Below are 20,657 nucleotides of genomic sequence, written 5' to 3'. Positions count from 1 at the left end.
TGACTGAGCAACTTCACTTCACTTCACCAAATGCTGATGAGGATGGAGCAATAGGAACACTCATTCACCGCTGGCGGGAATGCAGAATGGAACTGGAAGAATTTCTTACAAATCAGAATTCACATTTCAAAACACCTTTCTAATTCTTTTTAAACTTACTTGAAAGTGAAAGTGAAGTAGCCCAGCCGTGTGCGACTCTTTGCAATCCCATGGACGGTAGCCTGCCAGGCTCCTCCATCCATGGGATTTTCCAGGCAAGGATACTGGAGTGGGTTGCCATTTCCTTCTCCAGGGGATCCTCATGATCCAGTGGTTGAACCCAGGTCTCCAGCACTGCAGGCAGACTCTTTACCGTCTGAGCCACCAGGGAAGCCCAAATTACGAACAACCTAGTATCTCTTTAACCATGTTTCCCTCAAGTCTAAAATGGGAATAATGCAAGTGATTAATTATTATGACAGCACGCTGATATGAAGACTCACACATGGTACAAAAGGATAAACCTCAGAAGAGTTTTCTAAGCAGAATACAGATTATGTTTTTAAGCACTAGAGTTCAAGGTAATTTCCACAGAATGTCACTTATCCAATGAACCAAACTTTAATTTCTAGCTTTTAACTAACAGAAGTATACCTGACTTCTATTTCATTCCCTTTGAGAGAAAGTCTGTTAAAAATCGGCTCAGACATAAGGAATAGTGAAGTCGCTCAGTCGTGTCAGACTCTTTGCGACCCCATGGACTATATATAGCCTACCAGGCTTCTCCATCCATGGGACTCTCCAGGCAAAAATACTAAAGTGGGTTACCATTTCCTTCTCCAGGGGATCTTCCTGACCCAGGGATCGAACCCAGGTCTCCCGCATTGGAGGCAGACGCTTTAACCTCTGAGCCACCAGGGAAGCCCCAGTGACACAAGGAGATAAGGCATATATAAGGCATTTTGGAGGATGCCTTATATAATCCTTCAAAGGATTTACAAGAAGCAAAGCATCATCAGGGGATATACACATTTCTTTCTTTACATTTTCTGAACATGAGCAAGCAACTATCTTACCAAATTTATGTGTAAACTTTAAGGTAACATGTAGGAAGAGACTGAATTGTGGATGGTGAAAACAGAGAAAGTAAAATTAAACCAACAAAAGGTTTAAATTGAAATATTCTTACTGAAAATCACTACAGTTTCATTTGTACAACTTATATAATCTGAAATGTTTAAATTATAAACCATGTTAAAGAAAATCTATTTCCAGACCTTAGACAGCAGAAGAGAATCTAAACAACAGCTTGTTGCTGTTTAGTCGCTAAGTCATGCTCAACTAGCTGCTGCTGCTGCTGCTAAGTCGCTTCAGTGGTGTCCGACTCTGTGCGACCCCATAGACGGCAGCCTACCAGGCTCCTCTGTCCCTGGGATTCTCCAGGCAAGAATATTGGAGTGGGTTGTCATGTTCTTTTCCAGTGCATGAAAGTGAAAAGTGAAAGTAAAGTTGCTCAGTCATGTCTGACTCTTCGCGACCTCAGGGACTGTAGCCTACTAGGCACCTCTGTCTGTGGGATATTCCAGGCAAGAGTACTGGAGTGGGGTAATGGAATACCCGAGTAGCTAGCCCTTGCATGGCTACTGTATTGCTTACTACGTGGAAAATGTAGCACGTTGCAATTTGTAGATAGCCACTAGATGGCAGTGACTACAAATAAATCTGAAGCACTGGCCTATAGCCTTTACCCAAAGAAATGTATCCCTAAATGAAGGTGACAATTTATATAATCTTACTCTTATAATATCAGTGCAATATTTGTCTACAAAGGTTCCTATTCTAATAGGAAGCATAAAGATATAAATTGTAGAAACTTAATTTAATAAAACTGTAATAATAAGCAGATAATTCACATTAACACATTAAATGTAAACATTTACATTCATATCAATTAATATACCACCACTGACCAAAAACAGAGGCAACCAAGTGCCTAGATTACTGTGCATTTACAACACTGGTGTATCAGTAAAATGCTTTCAGACGTAAAAACACAGATTGAGAAGAAGATAGCACAGTTAAGTGAAATACAGAAACGCAGAGATGATAACTAAGCTAGAGTCAAATAATTAGATGGTGTCAAATAACATGTTTTTATTTCTAAGAAAGAGGTATTTATACTACAAATAACTACAATAAATTTAAATTCTTCCTTTACCAATTAAGATTTCTTAAAAGACAACCATGAAAGGAATTAATGTTTACGCTACTCTTTTTGTAAAGAAAATATGTGGGAATCCTGTTATTAATATAAAGAATTACCAGTTGAACTAAGAAAAAAGTTAAGGTTTATAGTACAATAGTACTAATAGACTAATAGAACAAAGAAGAATTATTTTGCAGCCAAAGTGTGACTTTCCTTTTCATCATATAAGCATGTGTGCATTAACCACTCAGTCGCGTCCAACTCTTTGCAGCCCATGGACTGTAGTCCACCAGGCTCCTCTGTCCATGAAAGTCTCCAGGCAAGAATACTGGAGTGGGGCAGCTGTTCCCTTCCAGGGGATCTTCCCAACCCAGGGATCAAACCCAGGGCTCCTGTATCGCAGGCAGATTCTTTACCGTTTGAGCCACCAGGGAAGTCCCTTACTTAACATATCTAATGACAAATTGTAACGAAAACCACAAGATATAAATATTACATACACATTATCTGATTGCCAACCTGCATATAATTTAGTAAATTTGAAGAGGAAAATATAACTGCCTGCATATCCATCCACATACTTCTGATACTTCTATTCTTCAGCAGATGAAATGAAAGAAAGAAAAGAAGCAAGAAACCATTTCAAAATGGAGGAAAAGGTAACTGAATTTTTAGACTCAGAAGTAATTCAACTCGGGAAGTATGTATTTTCTATACTGCCTATTATTACAGTTGAATGTGGTACTTTAAGTAAAACATTCCTCAGTTTTATTATCAAAATTAACTATACAGTTGAAATACATTAAGTCAACATGCTATCAAAGAAGGTATGAAAGCTTGATCACTTAACTAGTTGAGGGCAAAAATTAACCCTATCATAATCTTGATAAATTTACTTACTTGAATACTGGGTTTCTAAGAATTACTTTAGCAATTTAAACAGTTTGAGTGTCACATTATTATTTACTGAGTGTACTATGTGCCAATCCCTGAGTTAGGAATTGAAATAATGAAGACTATACCGAAGTCTTCTTAAAGCATAATCTACTTTATAAAGTCCAATGCTAAATTAAGAATGTTGCAAAACGTTAAAATAACTATTCCTCAGGTTTCTGGTCTTCTAGTGATTCACCATTCTCCACAAATAGGACAAACTCCTATTTCTGTGTCTCAAATCACATTGTCCCATTTGCCCAGATTACCTCCTGTTTAAAGACACTCAAGTGGATGTTCTCTGCTCCAAAAACAGAATTTACCATTTCATTATACATATTCCTATGGCCCCAAATGGACATGTAGAATTTCACATACAAAAACATATCTAGCTTTCAATATGCTTATATGTATCTCTATACAGTAAGCATCTAGCATCATAACTGCAATATAAAGTTACCTGGTAGGTGCTGAACAAACTCAAGGACTTGCATCATAACATATGATCACAGTTAGTTCAATATCAAGAGCAATTTACATTTTAAACAATGTCACACACACTGACAATACTTGTCTTCCTTCACTGTCCACTTTACTTTAAATACACACACAACTAACACCTGCAAGAAAAAGGTCTGGAGATGAAATATTACTTACTGAAAAATGCCAGCATGAAAATCCCATCATTACCCACTCTGAGCTGGTCTGCGTCATTGAAGTCATCTCTTGGTGGACACTCTTCCTCTTGAATCTGTAAAAAATTCACCATTAGAATAGTTCACTAAACTAATTACAACTTTATTATCTTAAGTGAAAAGGCAAAAATTTAAATTAAGTCTAATGTCCTCAATGTAATATATAAGCAAAAGGGTTGAGATGATACGACCTCTGGCACGTAATAAGTACTCAAAAAATGTCAGTAATTCTTAGTTTCCATGGGCACCCTTAAAAAGAGAAACTTTGAAAGAGAACACAAAATAGATAAAAACTGAGTAACACTGTATCAATGAAAATGGTACCACAAAAGAAAGATATGACACTGCTACCTTAGTGCAAAGTGAGAAAGGATTTTTCATAATCAACAGTGAACTCTGATACAAACTCCAGGGTTGGCAGTCTGGCAACATTTATCAAAAATTAAAATGTATACATCCTTTGACACAGTAACTCCAGCTCTTGAAAATCACCTGTAAGAAATGATGTACTGAAGACAATTCACTGCAGCAATGTTAATAAGGGTAAAAAATTAGACACAATATAAATGCCCATCAGTAGTGGGCTACTTTCAGGAGACAATTATCTGTGTCTTCGGGGTTACTACATCTTCCAGGTAGAGGCACTGGCTGTGTATTATCTTTTCAAGGATGTTTATATAGTACACAGCTTTGAGAGAGACAAACAGTATCCCCCTCTAGAGCAGGGATCCCTGAAAGCTCAGCTGGTAAATAATCTGCATGCAATGCAGGAGACCCCGGTTCCATTCCAGAGTCTGGAAGATCCCCTGGGGAAGGGATAGGCTACCCACTCCAGTATTCCTGGGCTTCCCTGGTGGCTCAGCTGGTGAAGAATCCACCTGCAATGCAGGAGACCTGGGTTCGATCCCTGGGTGCAATCCCTGGGTTGGGAAGATCCCCTGGAAAGGGAAAGGCTACCCACTCCAGTATTCTGGCTTGGAGAATTCCTGGACTATACAGTCCATGGGGTCACAAAGAGTCAGATGTGACTGAGTGACTTTCACCAGAGCAGAGAGGTAGGTGTGCTTATTGACCATTAGAAAATATTGGGTTCCCCTAAACTCAGGGTTCCACACTACAAGTAGAGGCATCGCTGGCCTTGTTTGAGCTGCCCTGTGGGACCTGAAGCTCAGGAAACTGGCATGAGCAAATGATAATACTCTGACTACTACTTCTGCTGCTGTGAATAATAAAGTTTCTGTCTGATGTCTTCTGTGAGCATCCAAAAACAGTGACAAGCTAATCAGACAGCTTGCAAGTAGGGTAAAATCTCAGACCGTTGATAATTCTGAGACCAGTGAAATAAATTATTGTATATTGAACGCAATGAAATTCAAACAGCAAATATTTAAAAATAAATGTCAATTTCCAAAATATACTAAGTGAAAGTCATTTGTACAGTACAATGCTTTTGTATACAAAAATTATACAAACACATTAATGTAGTTGCTTGTAAACGTTGAGAAAGTTCTCTGAACGTACATACAAAGTCTGTTATCACTAATTGCCTCTAATATTCAACAAACATTGAGTATTTTTGTTGACAAACACCCATTCTACATAAGACTTCACTTCCTGGTACTTGGGATACATGAACGTACGTAAAACCAAGATGTCTGTCTTTCTGAAGCCTATTTCCCAGTGAGGGGAACCAGACAACAAATAAAGATATAACACACAAGTTACTTATAAAATTATTAAAAGGTGTAAATGTTCCACAAAAAAAAGGGGGGGGGGGAGGATGTTTAGAATGTTAAGTAAGGATTACTGTTTTAAACATGGAGGTTGCACTGGCCTCATTAAGGCAACACTGAGCAAAGACTTAAAGGAGAGGAAAGGTACGGTGGCTATACAGATATCTCACAGAGGAGTGTTTCGGGCAGAGGGACAGGCCAGTGCCAAGGACCTAAGATAGAATCAGACCTGGCATGTTACAGAAATAGCAAGGAAGCTGACATGGTTGAAACCACTGAAAGCAAACAGGAAGAAATGTCAGAGAGTCCACAAAAGGACCCCGAGTTTTACTGAGTGAACTAGGAGGTCTTACAGAATTTTTAACAAATAAGTGACATGACCTGATCTACAAATATATTATCTCCATGTTACATACACGTACTCTCTCTGGGTGTTTTGTTTCAACTTTGTGTTGGTACAGACAGAGCTCAGAAAAGCTAAGTACCCTGCCCAAGATCATATAATTAGCTAGGTCAAGGCAGGACTTGAACCCAGGACACCAATGTTCTTTCCATCCAAGGACGGCTGTCTCACTACACATATTGTTTTCCTGAAGGAAAAAGATTTTCAAAACCATACTGCTCATTATTTAGGCAAAAAGATCCCTTAAACTCTGCAATCCTATATCCAAGGCAACCTTTTGATGGTCAGTGTAATCACTTGCAATGATTAAATACGTATTAATAAATTTTTGTATCATTTTAAGCTAATTCAAGAAATAAACACTAAAGCATAGTAGGAGCTCCAAGTAAATACTGTCAATATAATGGCAAGCATATAAATATTTCATATTCTTCTGAAACACCAGTCCAGTCCAAGAGATTTTACCATAGGGACATCATTTTTACAAAGACAGGCGACATATACACAAAGATATCCTTTATAACACTAACACTGGAAACACACTCTTAAAAAGATTCTAACTGTTCACTAGAGAGGAATGGCCCCTATATTAGAGTATACTGATTCCATGGGATCTCACTCAATCATTAACATAACAGAAAATACATAAAATGCTTAAAAAAATAAAAGATGGTAGCCACACAATAATTTCAATTACATTAAACATTGACTTAGAAGCCCTTTAAGAAAAAATTTAAAACAAACAGCTGTCTTAGGACAACAATAGTATTTTTTCTAAATTCCCACACTGGCTATTTTAAAGTAAGCATCCATTAACTTAATTAACTTATTTACTAAACACCAAGGATGTGCTAGGTAACAGCTAGGTATTAGAAATAGTTTTGGGGTTGTGCATAATTTATCAAGTGCTAGCTTTTGTGTCAAAATTGTACTCACAATTTTAAACAAGGTACAAAAAAATGAATCCTATCTACTATATGCTTATAAGATGAGACTAAGTGGCAAGCCATGTTTAAAAGTTTTATAAAGTGAATTATGTGAAATTCAAATATTTTTCATCAGTTCAGTTCAGTTCAGTCGCTCAGTCATGTCCGACTCTTTGTAACTCCAGGAACCACAGCACACCAGGCCTCCCTCTCCATCACCAACTCCCAGAGTCCACCCAAACCTATGTCCATTGAGTCGGTGATGCCATCCAATCATCTCATCCTCTGTCGTCCCCTTCTCCTGCCCTTAATCTTTCCCAGCATCAGGGTCTTTTCCAATAAGTCAGCTCTTTGCATCAGGTGGCCAAAGTACTGGAGTTTCAGCTTCAACATCAGTCCTACCAATGAACACCCAGGACTGATTTCCGTTAGGATGGACTGACTGGATCTCCTTGCAGTCCAAGGGACTCTCAAGAATCTTCTCCGACACCACAGTTCAAAAGCATCAATTCTTCAGCACTCAGCTTTCTTCACAGTCCAACTTTCACATCCATACATGACTACTAGAAAACCATAGCCTTGACTAGATGGACCTTCGTTGACAAAGTAATGTCTCTGCTTTTTTAATATGCTGTCTAGGTTGGTCATAACTTTCAAGGAGTAAGCGTCTTTTAATTTCATGGCTGCAATCACCATCTGCAGTGATTTTGGAGCTCAGAAAAATAAAGTCAGCCACTGTTTCCACTGTTTCCCCATCTATCTGCCATGAAGTGATGGGACCGGATGCCATGATCTTCATTTTCTGAATGTCGAGCTTTAAGCCAATTTTTTCACTCTCCTCTTTCACTTTCATCAAGAGGCTCTTTGGTTCTATTTTTTATAGAAATATTAAAAATGGGTAATGCATTTTAGTAAATCTACTGAGTCATCACATAACCATACCTGCAACCCTACACAATAAAAATAAGAAACAGTAGAAAACAGTATTGTTTCCAAGTGTCCTGACTACCTATATTCCCCCAATGAAACTGGGTTTAAGAAATAAACTTTCAGTTAATCCAGTTGAGATTTATTTACAACTGAAGTACTCAAGTGCTAATCAGATCAGTTTTTTATCCAAATCAGGTAGAGAAACTCATACTTGACGATAATCTGCAGAAAGAGGGTGCTGGAGCAGGGGGACAGAAACAGACAAATTTGAAAGATATTTTACAAGGGTCAAAGTTAGTTTCTTTGTACAACTCTGTTTCTACTTTCCATAAAATTTTCCACAATCTTCACAAGCTCTTAGAGTTAAAATGGTCTCAGAAACAAGTAAAAACAGAAAACTTTTCTTTATGGGCATATTCCAATTCAGGCAGAGAATCACATTACTTTCTAAAACAAGACACTGGAAATGACGACAGTGAGAGGTTCTAACAGTAACACTTCAGTTTTCTCTCCAAAAGGTAAAATCACTTCTATCTCAAGACACAGAGAACAAGACTTAATGATTCTTACTTTCTCTTTAGTTCTGATCCAATAGAGTGGAAGTTAGGGCAACAGAGGACATAAGGTCCTTACCATCCTTTACTGGAGTGGGTACCCATTCCTTTCTCTAGGGCATCTTCCCAACCCAGAGATCGAACCTGGGTCTCCTGCCCCGCAGACAGATTCTTTACCATCTGAGCCACAGGAAAGCCCTAAAGACCTTTACCATTTCCAAAGTCCCCAGGGAGACATTCCCTGAGAAAAGGAGCTCCCGTCCCACGCCACCAAGAGAGTGTGTGAATGTATGTACAAACACGTACATAAACACACATGTACTAATAAAACCTCCACACCTTACAGATCTGTCCTCCTGCTCCATAACTCTCCCCTCCCAACATCAAAAATCCTTACTGACTGAGCTATATTTATATCACGGTCTTAACAGAAACTTATTTAACTCTCAGATGGAAAATGCATCAATAATAAATTTGCGGTTTACTATCTTATGTGCCCCAAACTACTTATGATGATGTTTAACTCTGTGTGTGCTGGAGGACGGGAGTGGGAGAAGGTGTGGAGACGGTTGTGGCTGATGAAAGAAACCTGACCCGCTCACCCATCAGACAATCTACTCGTTGGGCGCTGGCCTGTTGGTGGCAGGGTAAGAATGCTGCACGTACAAACACGCTCCTCCCCACCTTGGCCCCTCACCTCATTCACACTTTCCTCCATGACATATGTTGTGTTCTTTTCCTGAACAAAATGGGGATGAATCCAAGATTTGAAATGACATCTCTAAATTCTAAGGCAAGAAAAAAAGGTAACAAACTCTAGTCCTGCTTGCAGCCACAGTAAAATGTACGGAATTCCCCACTTTTTACATGACTGAAGAATAACAGCATACATACAGCTCACTCCCTTTTATCGAGAGAGCCACTCCTTTACCAGAACAGGAAGTAACATATGCATCTATCACTAACTCGATTACCAAGACAGGGAAGATGGGGGAGAAGGGGTGGTGGAATCTTTGACCATCATTCCCAAATCCTGGGGTGGCATGTGTTCAAACGACAGAAAAAGAAAAAAAAGTGAACTGACAAACAAGTTTGTAGGCCTGGTAAATTCTTTCTTTGTGTTTTAACCTCAGTTCAGTTCAGTTCAGGTCAATCGCTCAGTTGTGTCCAGTTCTTTTCGACCCCACAGACTGCAGTACACCAGGCGTCCATGGTCCATCACCAACTCCCGGAGCTTACTCAGACTCATGTCCATTGAGTCAGTGAGGCCATCCAACCATCTCATCCTCTATCATCCCCTTCTCCTCCTGCCTTCAATCTTTCCCAACATCAGGGTCTTTTCAAACGAGTAAGTTCTTCACATCAGGTGGCCAAAGTACTGGAGTTTCAGCTTCAGCATCAGTCCTTCCAATGAATATTCAGGACTGATCTCCTTCAGAATGGACTGGCTCGATCTCCTTGCTGTCCAAGGGACTCTCAAGCATCTTCTCTAGCACCACAGTTTGAAAGAATCAATTCTTTGGCACTCAGCTTTTTTTATAGTCCAACTCTCACATCCATAAATGGCTACTGGTAAAACCATAGCTTTGACCGGACAGACTTTTGTTGGCAAAGTCATATCTCTGTTCTTTAATATGCTATCTAGGTTTATCATAGTTTTCTTCCAAGGAGCAAGTGTCTTTTAATTTCACGGCTGCAGTCACCATCTGCAGTGATTTTGGAGACCCCAAAAAATAGTCTCTCACTGTTTCCATTGTTTCCCCATCTATTTGCCATGAAGTGATGGGACTGGATGCCATGATCTTATTTTTCTGAATGTTGAGTCTTAAGTCAACTTTTTCACTCTCCTCTTTCACTTTCATCAAGAGGCTCTTTACTTCTTCATCTTCTGCCATAAGGGTGGTATCATCTGTGTATCTGAGGTTATTGATATTTCTCCCAGCAATTTTGATTCCAGCTTGTGCTTCAGCCCGGCATTCTCATGATGTACTCTGCATGTAAGTTAAATAAGCAGGGTGACAACAAACAGCCTTAATGTACTTCTTTTCCTGATTTGGAATCAGTCTGTTGTTCCATGTCCAGTTCTAACTGTTGCTTCTTGACCTGCATACACATGTCTCAGGGGGCAGATAAAGTGATCTGGTATTCCCATCTTTTGAAGAGTTTCCCACAGTTTATTGTGATCCACACAGTCAAAGGCTTTGGCATTGTCAATAAAGCAGAAGTAGATGTTTTTCTGGAACTCTGTTGTTTTCTTGATGATCCAATGGATGTTGGCAATTTGATCTCTGGTTCCTCTGCCTTTTCTAAATCCAGTTTGAACATCTGCAAGTTCACGGTTCATGTATTCTTGAAGCCTAGATTGGAGAATTTTGAGCATAACTTTGCTAGCATGTGAGATGAGTGCAACTGTGCAGTAATTTGAGCATTCTTTGGCATTGCCTTTCTTTGGGATTGGAATGAAAACTGACCTTTTCCAGTCCTGTGGCCACTGCTGAGTTTTCCAAATTTGCTGGCATATTGAGCACAGCACTTTCACAGCATCATCTTTTAGGATTTGAAATAGCTCAACTGGAACTCCATCACCTACACTAGCTTTGTTCCTAGTGATGCTTCCTAAGGCCCACTTGACTTCCCATTTCAGGATGTCTGGCTCTAGGTGAGTTAGCACACCATTGTGGTTATCTGGATCATAAGGATCTTTTTTGTATAGTTATTCTGTGTATTCTTGCCACCTCTTCTTAGTATCTTCTGCTTCTGTTAGGTCCACACCATTTCTGTCCTTTATTGTGCCCATCTTTGCATGAAACGTTCCCCTGGTATCTCTAAATTTTCTTGACGAGATCTCTGGTCTTTCCCTTTCTATTGTTTTCCTCTATTTCTTTGCACTGACCACAGAGGAAGGCTTTCTTATCTCTCCTTGCTATTCTTTGGAACTCTGCATTCAAATGAGTATATCTTTCCTTTTCTCCTTTGTCTTTAGCTTCTCTTCTTTTCTCAGCTATTTGTAAGGCCTCCTCAGACACCAAAGAGAGATACCTCATGTCAAAGGGCAAAGGAGAAGCCCCAGCAAGATGGTAGGAGAGGCAAAATCATGTTTAGAATCAAACTCCATACCTGCCAGAGACGCTCAGAGGGCTCAAACAAAACCTTGTCCTCACCAGAAGACCCCACAGAGACTGAGCCAGACCTGCTTTTGAGTGTTTGAATGTCTCCTGCGGAGGTACGGGTCAGCAGTGGCCTGCTGCGGGGGCAGGGGCTCTGGGTGCAGCAGACCTGGGTATAGCTAAACCCTCTTGGAGGAGGTTGCCATTAACCCCACCACGGAGCTGCCAGAACTTACACAGGACTGGTGAAACAGACTCTTAGAGGTTACAAACAAAACCTTGTGCACACCAGGACCCAGGAGAAAGGAGCAGTGAGCCCACAAGAGACTGACCCAGACTTGCCTGTGAGTGTTTTAACCTACTGCAAGTACACTCATAGAGTCACTGGACTGGCTGTGCTAATGTATAAAAAATGAATAGAAAATAATGATTTATAATTATAGTTATGGACCACAGAATCTAAGCTACATAAGAAAGAAAGACAAGACACTAAAGGTACTTCATTAACAGTGAAGATGTCAACAGGGTGGGGGTAACTTGCATGAGGAAGTCAGAGGGATGGCAGGGGGAAGGGTGGGAGGGATGAGTCTTAGTGCAGGAGATGCCTGAAATCAAGTTTAGAAAATGATACATTAATGGTAAAAAGAACACCTAGATGACCACAGTCTGAGACAGGGTGCAGGAAAAGACCAACAGAAACAACAATGAGGGGGGTCAAGGAATGCAGAAGGTATATTTCACTCAGAGAGTGCCAAAACACAATGACACAAATGAGCAGCAGTATAGAAAATACTAAAAAAAAAAAAAAAATGCATGCAGAGAGAACTATCTTGGATATTATTCTCAAAAGGAAACAATAGCACTGTCTTACTCTTTGAGATGTTTCTGCTGCTGCAGCTGCCATTGCAGCAGCTTTGGCCTTTTCAGCTTCATCGTACGTGGGAAGAGAGGTAGCAACACTGTAAGGAGGCGGCACAGGATAAAATTCACTGTAAACTTCTGTATCTGAAGGAAAGGGTTTTAAAAAAAGATAACCATTAAAACAAACTAGTGACATTTTTACAGCCATAATACATTTAACAAGTTACAGAATACCACTGAGGATGATCACTGCCATTTGTAGTCCTACATTATAAGCTGTATAACATATAAATTTTTACTACATCATATTCCTGGAGCCCTGTATTGAGAAAGGACTGATAAATATCATCCAGAGACTGATACACGAAACAAGGGCATCAAGAAAGAGACTCTGAAAGTGTGTGCAACACTTACGAGGTAAGAAACTCCCCATATGTGAGCGTGCTCTGTGCACCCACTTGCTGTGCTCAGAGAAGTTATCTGCCCATAATCTCACAGTCAAAAAAAGTAAAAACAGCAGGAATAATAGTTAAAAAAGAAAAACCAAAACACTGAAATAGCACTCGCCACCTCCTATACCACTTCTAAATACATTAACCCCAGCAACCCTGAGGTTCTGAAAGTTAGGTGATTTGCCCAGGATCACACAATCAAGAAGTGGCAGTACCCAGAAATTTCCAGACTCCAAAGACTCTGTTCTGCTAATATATGACATTAATTTTTCTACATGGGGCAATTTTAGCAACTCCTAAGCAAACTCAGTATTTCTCTTTGCTAAAAGATTAATGCTTTTAACTCTTTTTTACTCTTATCCCTTCTCCCATTTTCTCTGCATCTACCTAGCTCTTTAGATTTTTTTTGGAAGAGTTTGTCCCTCCGCAATTTTTAAGCTATTTTTGAAATATGATCTCCAGAAGTATATTACAATAAACTATTTTTTTTAAGCTGCAACATTTATTGCCAACTTGCGTATAAGTAAAATCATACACATAGGTCAATCAGTCGACTAAGATGTGCTAGAATTACTGACATAAGCAACAGGCAGATTCTAAAAGTAGTTCATACCACAGTGTTTAACACTACTTCTGTGATTTCCTCTATTATAATGACAGTATTTTCACATTTTCTATATTGTTTATAATTTTACCTATCTTTATCAGACTTTCTTGCATTTTCAACATGAAAACACACTACACTCCAGCAAAATTTTTCCTATTGTATTTTAAGGTCTATAGGTTTTAAAAATAAGTATTTTTAATGCTATCAATAAGAGCTAACGGTCTGAAGTCAGGCAATTTCTAACTTAGTAACAGGAAGTGGTGAGCGGCAGCATAATACTGAATGTTATCCAACAAAAGGCACAAGAGTCACAAAGTCTTAGAAAAGACTTATGATTAGGATGTAAAAACACTGCACACAGTCAAGTAAATAGATTTCTTTAGTTCTGAAGACCAAAGTAGAAGCAAAACTTCAGTAAAAACAATGATTATGAAGTTTAAGGCAGTAACATTAAAATTATAAACTTTTAAAACTGAAACAATGGTGGCTTCCCTGGTGGTCTAGTGGTTAAGAATCCACCTTGTACTGCAGAGGACACAAGTTCAATCCCTGGTCCAGAAAGATCCAACATGCCTCAGGCCAACTAAGCCTATGTACCACAACTACTGCAGCCCAAGCACCCTAGAGCCTGATCTTGCAGCAAGAGGCGACACAACAATGAGAAGCCCGCACACCACTCTGAAGAGCAGCCCCTGCTCACTGTAACTGGAGAAAGCCCGCAAGCAGCAATGAAGAGTCAGCACAGTCAAAAATCAGAGAAGTAAATATTTATGTGAAAACCTCAAACACTGGCATATATATTATACAAGGTAATGAGACCCTTTACCTTAAAACTAGATGTGAAACACTGTAAAGCAATTATTCTCCAATTAAAAATATATGTATATGTAAGTTATTAAAAACTTTTAACCCCCACGACAGAAAAAATACCTCTGCCAATAACAGGTAAAAGTTGAGATGATGCATCTTTAATTTTCACTTGTCAATTTTACTTCCTTTTCTTCTCCCCTTTAAGGCAAAGGTTGGTTCTCAACCACAGAATGTTAAGTCTGGGGAGTTCCAACCCTAGCCCTCCTTCTTGGAAGTTGTATAACCTCAAGCACATCACTTAAGTCTTATGAAATTCTCCTTTCTCATCTATGAAGCCGACCCAGCGATGTATTACTTGCTATTATGGGATAAAATAGAACAGTATTCAAGAGGACTCTGTAAAAAGTGAAGCATTATATACAAATGTCACCTTTTATAACTGATGTTGCTCAGATCTATAAAAACAGTCATAAAAGGACCTACTGAAGAACATAATCTCCACAGAAAACAGGCGCTGTCCATACCAAAAATTTAACATTGACCAAAAAGCTAAAGAAAAATAGTATAATAGCTTTCATTAAGCAAAGACCCCAAATTCTAGAATTACTCAGTTCTTACTCTCCATTAGTCAGGAATGGCCTCTTAGCAGAGGTGAAAAAATTTAAACGACCAGGAATCACAAAGGAGATGGTGAGAATAACTGAACATCTAGGTACCAGGCTTCACTTGTTTCACAGCTGAAATCCGCCTAACCTTTAAAAATATCATGGCATTGAAACATGTATACTATCATGTAAGAAACGAAGCACCAGTCTATGTTCGATACAAGATACAGAATGCTTGGGGCTGGTGCACAGGGATGATCCAGAGAGATGATATGGGGTGGGAGGTGGGAGGGGGATTCAGGATTGGGCGCTCGTATACACCTGTGGCAGATTCATGTCAATGTATGGCAAAACCAATACAGTATTGTAAAGTAAAATAAAGTAAAAATAAAATTTAAAAAAAAATAATAATTATATATGTTTAATGTTCAATTATATGTTTAATTATAAAATAAAAATGAGGAAATATTTGCAATAAAAAAAAATTCATGCTACTTTATCAAAACCACTATACATCATAGAAAAATGAGAAGCTTCTCAAGTCATTTTATGTTGCTTTCAAAAAATTTTGCTTTCAACTTTGCTTTCCAACAGTTTGCTTTTTCCAAACCAAAAAGACAGTACATAAAGTTACAGATCACATCAAAAAAGCTGCAAAAACACTAAAATATTAATGAATTCAAATCCTGGAAACACTGGAACATGATGACAAAAAGACCAAGCATATAGGGATGGATTAACTTCAAGAAGAAATGTTAATAAAATATTTCATGACAACAAAAACTGAAGGAGAAAAACCACATGATTTTATAATAGGATACCAAAAAGCTGACTCCCAGTTTCTGGCCTGCTAGAGCCATTTACTGAAATAGGGGAGACGGTCAAAGAAGCAGGCCTGGTCGCAAAGAGGTTGAGGCTGTATACAGCTGTGGTGGTTTTAAACCACAGTCTATTCTTTGAAACACTTCCCATGAAGAGGCAGAGACTAATTCTTCAATAATCCTGAAAGAGACTAAACTGCCTCACTTCTAACAACCTGCACTGTGACTTTTGAGGCAATGTAACCCATTCTATCTGGGTTTCCCTCAGAACACTTCTTCTTAGAAGTCAGCTTGCATTCAGAGAGGAGCCCAGACCACAAGATGAGGCCACCAATAACTGTTCTGGCCAAAAGCCTCAGCTGAGACCCCAGTTTAAACCTGCCTCAACCAGTAAATAAATGTGTGAATAAGTAAGCCTGCAATTGCCTGTATCAGACAACAATCACAGGAGACTCTAGCAGAGAACTTCATCATGGAGCCAAGCTCACGCTCCAAATTCTGAGAATTGATAATAATGACTGTTATTTTACTCCATGAGGTTTGAGGTGGTCTATTAAACAAATAGTAGCTACAACAGAGGGACATTCAGCAAAGGGACTTTCACTCTTAGCATCTTCCATCACAGAATGATTAACTTAGCATTACTGGGAAAATATAAATTGTGGCCAGAGAAACAGATGAGGGTATTCTTGAGAATGACCTGAAAGGATGAGATGAACAGTAGCAAGCGAGAATCACTGCCTTATATTCAAGAAATATTACCATGTGCAGGGGGGAACATTATGTACACCCTTCACCTCCATTCACATATGCAAACCACATTCCCACTCACGTTCATCATGAATAATACCTGGTTTTATGACTATACAAGTAAACACACACATGTATGGGTATGTTAATACATGCATGTCTGTAGGCATTATATGTGTGCATGAATCTATAGGTATGTATTATTTCTTCCAAAAGTTATATAGGTTAGTCCACTGGAAATGGATTCTAGCAAGCATAAGAAAGCTTGACAAGCTACAATTTTTTTTTTTTTTTTTTTTTTTAGTTTTTTATTTTTTAAATTTTAAAATCTTTAATTCTTAGATGCATTCCCAAACATGAACCCCCCTCCCACCTCCCTCCCCAGAACATCTTTCTGGGTCATCCCCATGCACCAGCCCCAAGCATGCTGCATCCTGCGTCAGACATAGACTGGCGATTCAATTCACATGATAGTATACATGTTAGAATGTCATTCTCCCAAATCATCCCACCCTCTCCCTCTCCCTCTGAGTCCAAAAGTCCATTATACACATCTGTGTCTCTTTCCCTGTCTTGCATACAGGGTCATCATTGCCATCTTCCTAAATTCCATATATATGTGTTAGTATACTGTATTGGTGTTTTTCTTCCTGGCTTACTTCACTCTGTATAATCGGCTCCAGGTTCATCCATCTCATCAGAACTGATTCAAATGAATTCTTTTTAACGGCTGAGTAATACTCCATTGTGTATATGTACCACAGCTTTCTTATCCATTCATCTGCTGATGGACATCTAGGTTGTTTCCATGTCCTGGCTATTATAAACAGTGCTGCGATGAACATTGGGGTACATGTGTCTCTTTCAATTCTGGTTTCCTCGGTGTGTATGCCCAGAAGTGGGATTGCTGGGTCATAAGGTAGTTCTATTTGCAATTTTTTAAGGAATCTCCACACTGTTCTCCATAGTGGCTGTACTAGTTTGCATTCCCACCAACAGTGTAGGAGGGTTCCCTTTTCTCCACACCCTCTCCAGCATTTATTGCTTGCAGATTTTTGGATCGCAGCCATTCTGACTGGTGTGAAGTGGTACCTCATTGTGGTTTTGATTTGCATTTCTCTAATAATGAGTGATGTTGAGCATCTTTTCATGTGTTTGTTAGCCATCCGTATGTCTTCTTTGGAGAAATGTCTATTTAGTTCTTTGGCCCATTTTTTGATTGGGTCGTTTATTTTTCTGGAGTTGAGCTGCAGAAGTTGCTTGTATATTTTTGAGATTAGTTGTTTGTCAGTTGCTTCATTTGCTATTATTTTCTCCCATTCAGATGGCTGTCTTTTCACCTTGCTTATATTTTCCTTTGTTGTGCAGAAGCTTTTAATTTTAATTAGATCCCATAACCTAACTCTACAACTAAAGCAACTAGAAAAGGAAGAGTTGGAGAACCCCAGAGTTAGTAGAAGGAAAGAAATCTTAAAAATTAGGGCAGAAATAAATGCAAAAGAAACAAAAGAGACCATAGCAAAAATCAACAAAGCCAAAAGCTGGTTCTTTGAAAGGATAAATAAAATTGACAAACCATTAGCCAGACTCATCAAGAAGCAAAGAGAGAAAAATCAAATCAATAAAATTAGAAATGAAAATGGAGAGATCACAACAGACAACACAGAAATACAAAGGATCATAAGAGACTACTATCAGCAGTTGTATGCCAATAAAATGGACAATGTGGAAGAAATGGACAAATTCTTAGAAAAGTACAATTTTCCAAAACTGAACCAGGAAGAAATAGAAAATCTTAACAGACCCATCACAAGCACGGAAATTGATACTGTAATCAGAAATCTTCCAGCAAACAAAAGCCCAGGTCCAGATGGCTTCACAGCTGAATTCTACCAAAAATTTCGAGAAGAGCTAACACCTATCCTACTCAAACTCTTCCAGAAAATTGCAGAGGAAGGTAAACTTCCAAACTCATTCTATGAGGCCACCATCACCCTAATACCAAAACCTGACAAAGATGTCACAAAAAAAGAAAACTACAGGCCAATATCTCTGATGAACATAGATGCAAAAATCCTCAACAAAATTCTAGCAATCAGAATCCAACAACACATTAAAAAGATCATACATCATGACCAAGTGGGCTTTATCCCAGGGATGCAAGGATTCTTCAATATCCGCAAATCAATCAATGTAATTCACCACATTAACAAATTGAAAAATAAAAACCATATGATTATCTCAATAGATGCAGAGAAGGCCTTTGACAAAATTCAACATCCATTTATGATAAAAACTCTCCAGAAAGCAGGAATAGAAGGAACATATCTCAACATAATAAAAGCTATCTATGACAAACCCACAGCAAACATTATCCTCAATGGTGAAAAATTGAAAGCATTTCCCCTAAAGTCAGGAACAAGACAAGGGTGTCCACTTTCACCGCTACTATTCAACATAGTTCTGGAAGTTTTGGCCACAGCAATCAGAGCAGAAAAAGAAATAAAAGGAATCCAAATTGGAAAAGAAGAAGTAAAACTCTCACTGTTTGCAGATGACATGATCCTCTACATGGAAAACCCTAAAGACTCCACCAGAAAATTACTAGAGCTCATCAATGAATATAGTAAAGTTGCAGGATATAAAATCAACACACAGAAATCCCTTGCATTCCTATACATAATGAGAAAGTAGAAAAAGAAATTAAGGAAACAATTCCATTCACCATTGCAACGAAAAGAATAAAATACTTAGGAATATATCTACCTAAAGAAACTAAAGACCTATATATAGAAAACTATAAAACACTGATGAAAGAAATCAAAGAGGACACTAATAGATGGAGAAATATACCATGTTCATGGATTGGAAGAATCAATATAGTGAAAATGAGTATACTACCCAAAGCAATTTACAAATTCAATGCAATCCCTATCAAGCTACCAGCCACATTTTTCACAGAACTAGAACAAATAATTTCAAGCTTTGTATGGAAATACAAAAAACCTCGAATAGCCAAAGCAATCTTGAGAAAGAAGAATGGAGCTGGAGGAATCAACTTGCCTGACTTCAGGCTCTACTACAAAGCCACAGTCATCAAGACAGTATGGTACTGGCACAAAGACAGACATATAGATCAATGGAACAAAATAGAAAGCCCAGAGATAAATCCACACACATATGGACACCTTATCTTTGACAAAGGAGGCAAGAATATACAATGGAGTAAAGACAATCTCTTTAACAAGTGGTGCTGGGAAAACTGGTCAACCACTTGTAAAAGAATGAAACTAGATCACTTTCTAACACCGCACACAAAAATAAACTCAAAATGGATTAAAGATCTAAATGTAAGATCAGAAACTATAAAACTCCTAGAGGAGAACATAGGCAAAACACTCTCAGACATAAATCACAGCAGGATCCTCTATGATCCACCTCCCAGAATTCTGGAAATAAAAGACAAGCTACAATTTTAAATTAATTTTTAAAATGTGAGACACATAAGGCACAGAGTAAATTATTTTATAAACTACCTTTAGAAAAATTTGTTTTAGAGAAGCCCATTAACAGACTTGATAATTATACAAAACCATACTGGTAAAAAAAAAAAAAATTAAGTTATTAAAAACATTACTAGCAGTTCCCTACTAAGAGCAACAGTACCTGAAGTTGTAGGTACTTCCACGGTAATACTACTGTAAGGAGGAGGAGAAGAGTCAGTCTCATGTCCAGATGCTGAAGAAGCAGCCTGCATGGTGTGTGGTGCCGAGTTTGAAGTAGATGGCTGCTCTACAGCAGACGATTCTGAATTATCCTCTTCATTGTGAAGCTGAGAGAGCAAACAAAAATGAAAACATTAATGTAAAGCACATTTTTTTTAATTTTTAAAGATTATTTCAGGCAAAGAATCGTTTTTATTTTTCTTTTTTAGCTAAAAACAAGCTAAAATAGCATTTAAAAAGATGAATAAAATTTTTGAGAGACATAATCAGTCATTAAGTTTAGAATTTTTATAATTTATAAGAAGAATAAAGGTCAAATTTTTAGGAATTTATAGGAAAAAAAGGTAATGATAACAAACAGATTCAAGTTCGCTCAATCCTGCAATACATATTGTCTACCACGTATTAATCACTGTATACAGCAAAGAAAAGTAAAACTCCTAATACAACCATACCATATCTATTATACTGGTATCTTTTATAAATGAATTAATGAAATATAATAACAATTTATAAACATTCTAAAAATGTGGAATACTCTGAAGTTCTCCTAAGTTCTA

The 20,657-nt window shown here is 38.3% G+C and overlaps 1 protein-coding gene across 5 annotated transcripts in view; it reads right to left on the bottom strand.

Annotated features, from left to right (window-relative positions):
• Window positions 1-20,657, bottom strand: part of NDFIP2 (Nedd4 family interacting protein 2) — a 75,759-nt gene that overhangs the window by 17,815 nt on the left and 37,287 nt on the right. For all 5 annotated transcript variants that reach the window (XM_069601864.1, XM_069601866.1, XM_069601867.1 and 2 more), the window contains 3 exons: window positions 20,039-20,204; window positions 12,338-12,471; window positions 3,776-3,869 (listed from right to left, as the gene is read on the bottom strand). In XM_069601864.1, coding sequence (XP_069457965.1) covers window positions 3,776-3,869; window positions 12,338-12,471; window positions 20,039-20,204 — 394 coding nt within the window. The remainder of the gene's footprint in view (window positions 1-3,775; window positions 3,870-12,337; window positions 12,472-20,038; window positions 20,205-20,657) is intronic.

Source organism: Ovis canadensis, chromosome 10, assembly GCF_042477335.2.
Source record: "Ovis canadensis isolate MfBH-ARS-UI-01 breed Bighorn chromosome 10, ARS-UI_OviCan_v2, whole genome shotgun sequence".
Classification (NCBI taxonomy): domain Eukaryota; kingdom Metazoa; phylum Chordata; class Mammalia; order Artiodactyla; family Bovidae; genus Ovis; species Ovis canadensis.
This window is presented reverse-complemented; position numbering and strand designations above follow the sequence as displayed.